The 6,596-nt window shown below is 41.4% G+C and overlaps 1 protein-coding gene across 1 annotated transcript; it reads right to left on the reverse strand.

Annotated features, from left to right (window-relative positions):
• Nucleotides 1-201: 201 nt before the first annotated feature.
• Nucleotides 202-6,348, reverse strand: acyp2 (acylphosphatase 2, muscle type). The gene is made up of 4 exons (XM_079280047.1): nt 6,179-6,348; nt 5,606-5,622; nt 4,717-4,826; nt 202-678 (listed from the first exon to the last, which is right to left on the reverse strand). Exons 1-4 carry the CDS (start codon nt 6,246-6,248, stop codon nt 564-566), a joined length of 312 nt encoding a protein of 103 aa, XP_079136173.1. The 5' UTR covers nt 6,249-6,348; the 3' UTR covers nt 202-563.
• Between the last annotated feature and the right edge of the window lie 248 nt (nt 6,349-6,596).

Below are 6,596 nucleotides of genomic sequence, written 5' to 3' on the forward strand. Positions count from 1 at the left end.
TCCATTATAACTTAACTGTCTGTGTTTTCCATCGTAACTTAACTAAGCTGAACTAAACTTAACCGTTTATCATTTCCTTTGCAACTTGACTCAATTTCACACGAAGGCAAATTCTGTTCTAAAACTTAAGTGCAGTGTTTTACATCAGATCGTTACTTGTCTTCATTTAATGTAACTGCATCAAACATGAACGTATGCCATCAGAATATTAGAAAAATACTGCTGTAATCTTTAACGTCTTCAGTAAAAACTTTCTTCAAAGCAGTCAGTGTTTTTGAGTGTTGTATACATTACACCAAAGTTACCATAGATTTATTTATTCGTCAAATTACTTTCAGCCTGAAACTCTCCACTGTTCTGGACTCAAACCTGAGTCCTTCTACAAACTAACTCCAGCTCCAACATGTCCACCAACAGTCGTCATGCACAGAACTCACATCAAATCTGAACTCAAATCACTGCCGTTAGCTGGTGCACAGCTCTGAACGCGACTGAGAAGCAGCTCTCAGTGTCTTTCTCTAGAGAGGGAAGGGAAGGTCTCTGGGGTGCGTTTGATTCGTTGATCAGAAGCGGGTCTTGAAGCCGGAGAGCTCCAGCTTGTCGATGGTTCTCTGGTTGGTGAAGGAGGCTTTGGTGATCCGACTGGATGGACTTCCTTCTTTACTCAACCACACCTTCCTGTGGAGGACACAGACAGAAGAAGAAAAGTAGAAATGATCATGTACATCTGTTCAACACAATGAGACAATAGGATTAAAAACTTTCAGTTTCAGTTTTGTTATCAAAACCATTTCAGACGTAATCCAACTATCACTAAACGTCTTTCCCATCTGTCTGGGACATTAGGAAAGTCCAACTGACCTTGCACTGTTCTCACAGTGCTGTGATTTTGGGATGTTTCCGGCACAACTGAGGTATTCTTAACTATGTCGGGTGGAAAATGCAGTGGACCAAACAAAACGTTGGCCAGACCGACGTCATCGTGGGAGAAAACCACATCCACAACCGGCCACTGAGGGGTCAAGCCACTATTTGTACAACCTGGTGCATGATGGGAAAATACAAATATTCCTGCTGCTATATTTAACCCTGAGAATCGAGTGTTTTACCACCGAACCACCGATGATTGTGATGCTTCTGATGGGGTGTGTGTGTGTGTAGAATAAAGGAGATTTAAGGGGATCGGGGTAACGTCCGTGTAGATGCACTGACTGAAGCTGAGCCAGAGAGAGAGAGAGAGAGAGAGAGAGAGCGAGAGAGAGAGAGAGAGAGAGAGAGAGAGAGAGAGAGAGAGAGAGGAAGATGAGCTGTCCTACTTTTTTTGGGGCAGAAAACTTGTCCATCTACAGTCGACCGAACTGCTCTGTGACCCACTACTCTACTGAACACACACACACACACACACACACACACACACACACACACACACACACACACACACACACACACACACACACACACACACACACACACACACACACACACACACACACAACACACACACACACACACACACACACACACACACACACACACACACACACACACAGGACTCTTAGTTTTAAGTCTCCAGCAGCTGGATGTTTGTTGGTAATCTGCTGCCATTTTCCTCTAAAACAACACACTGATCCCTTTGATCCACACACACATGCTCGTACTTCCATACTTGTGAGGACCCTCGTTGACAATACATTACCGAGCCCCCAACCCTTAAAAGGATGATTCCAGTGAAATATGACTGCCGTCTTGTTTTTGTTTTTGTATGTCAACTTTTTGAATGATATAATATTGCACACGGTCGTCCTCTCTGAGGCTGGGCAGACAGATTTCTGGGCAGATATCTACAAACCATTTCACAGTTGCAAACATAAACATTCCAAATGTTCCAGATTCCAAAAGCCTTCACTTCGTCATTTTGGCCATCGCCATCTTGTTTTGTTAAAATCAGAAGTGACACGTGTGGATGGAGCCAAGTACAACTGAAGTCTGATTAAGACAAAAATCGTACTGAAAACACTCTAATTCTAAGACGAAAACACTTTTTGGTCTGTTTGACTCTAAATGGACCATAATTTACGAAATAAACATCATGCTGTATTGAAGAATACTAGAGATTGAGACCATAAACTCATGTTTACAATGTTTACTGAGGTAATAAATCAAGAGAGAAGTAGAGTCATTTTCTCATAGACTTCTATACAATCAAACTTCTCTTTGCAAACAAAAGAGTCGCCCCCTGTTGGCCAGTAGAAAGAATGCAAATTTAAGACACTTCCGCAACGGCTTCACTTTTCAGACCCAGAGGTTGCTGCCTGGTCACACTGAACGTTAATTTGTACATTGGCAATTTAAATAGCCAAGATGGCTGCTGACAAAAACTGTTGACAAGAAAGACAAGGCTTTCTACCGATCAATCTATAACCTCCAAAAGTCCTACCCCCCTATCAAACAAACTTTTTCCTGATTCGAAAATGCTGCTGTTTCCCAAAACCCTCAAAAGAAGATTCCGCCCCCCCCGACACACACACACACACGCACACACACACACTTCTACCATGTTCCTGGCTTAATCTAATCCAACTCATGTGAGTGTCAGACACCCGTTACATCTGGGTTTCTCTCTCTTTCATGATCAAGCTTTCTCTCTTTCCTTTCCCCTTCCCTCCATTTCCATTTCCTCTGTCAACATTCTTATTTTTAGGAGCTTTTCCTCAAGGCTCTTAGGACAGCAGATGTTGTGTTCTGTACCGTTGACATGTTTTTTACACGTCGAACTTGGTTTCGCTCCAGCAAATTCCAAAATATGGAGCATTTTTTTGTTCCAGTTCCTTCTCTCTTTCTTGTCCTACATCCTTTAGTGTTTTCTCCAGGTTGTTGAGCTGCTCGGCTCTCTGGGAGTTTTCTTTTTACTCAGAGGAAACCACCCACTTGTTCGCCTCCAACCTTCAGCTCTCACTCTCATCCTCTTTCTCTCCATCCCTTCTGAGCATTTCTCACACTGCTTGTTTATCTCCTTTCTTTTTCGCCTACACCCTCTCTCCTCCCCCTCTTTCTTTTTCTCTCCCCTCTTGCCTTCCATCTCTCCCGTCTCCTCCTTACCTCCACCCAGTAATATTATTTTGCCTCTCCCTCTCTTACACTTCCTCCCTTTCTCCGCCCAGAGGAACAGCTGCTTCCTGTCTCCCAGGCCCTGCAGGAAGTGAGGTCGTGGTGAAAGTGGAGTCGACAGGAAGGACGTGAGAGTGAGCGTGTTAACACGGAAAAGATGTCTGACAGAATGGAAGGAAATAGTAGAGAGAGAGAGAGAGAGAGAGAGAGTGTGTGTGTGTGTGTGTGTGTGTAGGTTTCATATCTTCAATGAAATCGAACATCAATCAGTTTGTGTATGAAAGTCACAGTGAGGTTAATAATGATTTATTAGCGATCTGTCTGAACCAAATCCGCTCTTATTTCCTTCTCTTGCTACGTCAGACTCTCATTTATGTTCATAGACGCTTGATCAGAATACACTCTAAAGTCCAATCACAAAATCAGCCCTCTGCTTCATATCACAGTGTTGTGTGCTTCTACTTTAATGTTGAAGTTCTAAATAAACAGATGTTATTCTGCGTGGGAAAAGCTGTTTGCTTCACTCCAATGAACTGAAGCAAAGGAATGTTGGTTTTGTCTCCCTGTTGGGGCCAGGCAGACTGATTGTGCCATAAACAACGTAAACATTGTCCAAATACCCCCAAAATATAAGAACAAAGAGATAAGATCAAAAACAAAACGAAGGAAACACTGATTCAATCCAACATGGAAACAGGAAGACAAAAAATACAAAATAAAATAAAAACTACGACAAGGCCAACATTTGAAACGATTTGATATTTAAATAGTTTACACCCATGTTTAGCGAGCAGTCTCATGTTGTAATGTAGTGATGGTCAAATCCCTCCACCTCCCCCGGGAAATAAATCCTGATCCAAACGGGTTTTTGACACACCCTAACATCTAAATCATGACAACAACAAAGACTGCTGTGCCACTTTAATTTAGACTATTACTCATTTATACAAATAGGACATTTACTAAAAATACCAAATACCTCCATACATATCTCCTCTTTCCATCTTTTCTGTCATGAAACTAATTTGATGCCTCTTTTGTGACCAAATGGCTGTTTCATCATTTATTTATTCTATTTTTCTGTAACTGGTCCAGTAAACTCCACCCGCCTGGTGCAGCAAGGAGATGAAAACAAACACCAAGAATTATATCATTGTTTTGGGATCTGTGTGTGTGTGTGTGTGTGTGTGTGTGTGTGGTAAGAGAGCAGCAGATCCCTCGAGACAGTGATGTCATCTAAGAGAGACGTCCACACCCTGGTGACGTCACTCCCGCCGGACAGAGAGGAGGTCAAAACAAAGAGAGCTCCGGCTTCATCTTCATAACTGATGATTGGTTATAATTCATTCAGTGAAGGAAAGAGAGAGACAGAGGCACTGATGTGTTCACAAACTAGTTTTTAGTCATTTTGACTGAATAAAAAAACAATAGAGTAGCGAAAGTAGTGTAGTAGAGAAAGCTGCACAGACTGCAGCTGTGTGCAGCTCAGACGGGACAGTTGTGAAGGTAAAGAGCGCCATCTAGGGGCTGAAACAAGTAAAACCTAAACAGACAAAAACAAACATGCTGTCATTGTGTAGTTGTGTTGCATTATAACTTTCTACTCACATGTCGGCCACCATGTTAGCAGGACCCTGGACCTGTCCCTCCACCGTCCCATGGTAGGTGTTCCTTACCCAGCCGAGCAGACCGAGCTGCAGACCCTTCTTCTCTGTGTACTGCAAGCAGGGAGGGAGGGGGGGGGGGTAATGTTGTTCATACTTAATAACATCAGATAAAGTCAGTGAACCTGCACCACAAAGTAGTCAGCTGACAAGAAGCAGCACTAACACACACTAGTCTAGTCTCCATATGATTTTTTTAGTTTTCTGCTTTGAGTTTTTGAGTTAACTGAGTTCAAATGAGCTCATGCTACAGTTTTGACACGGCTCTTAGATCAATATACTCAGAGCATGAAAACGCAGAGACAGCCTGTTGAGGCATGAAAGCGTGCGTGCACAGAGTAGTGTTACTTTTACTGAAGTAAGACATTATTCTTCCACCTTTGACAAAAAGCCTGCGAGGGTTCAGAGCTCAGACTCGATTATCAATGAATTGCACTCTGTGTAGAAGGCAGTGTTATATGTTACATGCTGCAGAAAAATAAAATAATAAAGCTTCAGATTTAATCACAGATGAGATTATGGAACACTAAAACGTCTCTGTTCATGAAGTGGTGCTGAACTGTGTCGATCGAGCATAGAGAAAGAAAATCAGTGTTGCACAACTTCCTACTCCACTCGCCTACAGACCAGATCCATAAACATGTGATTGTAGATTTAAAAACACTGTGGAAACACAAGGATGAACCTCAGACATGAGGTTTTTAAAGGGTCAGGGTATTGGCAGCCTCAGGTTACAGGTTGTTGACTGGACAAAGGGTGTTAGTGAACTGAATGTAGCTTTGGTGTCAAAGTGGGGGCGCAGGAAACAACAGGTGGTGAACAGAGAAACTCACCATTCTGAAACAGACTCCTGTCAAAAGAAAGGAGATAGAGAGAGAGAGAGAGAGAGAGAGAGAGAGAGAGAGAGAGAGAGAGAGAGAGAGAGTGTCTTAAATATAGCAGATTAATAATAACAGCCTATATATGAAATGAATTAGACATTTATATGTAACTTTCTGTCATAAATGTTTTTTTTGTTTCCACTTACAAACACAAACAGCTCACTAGTTCTGGTAAACTATAAATATAAATATTATAAATATAAATATTATAAATATTATAATAATATAAATAATATAATAAATAATGTAATACATATTATTATAAATAATGAAATGAAATGAAATGAAATGAAATGAAATGAAATGAAATGAAATGAAATGAAATGAAATGAAATGAAATAAAATAAAATAAAATAAAATAAAATAAAATAAAATAAAATAAAATAAAACTGTCCCACCCGCAGCAGCAGAGCTGTGCTCGGTCCTAAATTAAGCCTCAGCAGATCAGTTTACAGCCTCGGCTCAGAGAGCAGAGCAGAAAAGAGACAGAGACGAAGAGGAGGGAGGGGAGTTAAACATACTGACCCTGAACGTGCCCGGAGATCTCAAAGTCCACCGACACCAGTTTGGTTCCTGCTGATTCACCTTCAGACATCCTTAGAGGAAAACAAAAACAGAAGAGGAGTAATAGATTCTTAGAGAACGGGTGGATACTCCCTCTGCTCTCTCTCTGCACCACTCTGCACCAACATGGTCATGTCTTCCTCCTGGTTTGTTAAAGGAAAATCACCCAGTCTGTGCAGATGGTATCTGTAGTCCATTAAAAGTACAACTACAAATAACGTACTGTTATTTATGAGCCGGTTCTGACCCAGATGTGGCTGACAGATTTGATTTGTTTTAAAGTTTCGGACCCGGCTGGGTCAAAGGCTACACACACTTCAATTCTGGTATTTTCTGAACAATATGTTTTGTTATTAGCAGACAGTTACTTGTTTAGATA

Source organism: Melanostigma gelatinosum (genome assembly GCF_949748355.1).
Source record: "Melanostigma gelatinosum genome assembly, chromosome: 12".
Lineage (NCBI taxonomy): Eukaryota > Metazoa > Chordata > Actinopteri > Perciformes > Zoarcidae > Melanostigma > Melanostigma gelatinosum.

Bases quoted from the DNA above. Each gene is read 5' to 3' on its own strand.
- acyp2 (XM_079280047.1), bottom strand. From the start codon at position 6,248: ATGTCTGAAGGTGAATCAGCAGGAACCAAACTGGTGTCGGTGGACTTT. The intron at 679-4,716 runs GTGAGTAGAAAG...TGTCCTCCACAG, and splicing joins GCTAACATGGTGGCCGACAT to GAAGGTGTGGTTGAGTAAAG.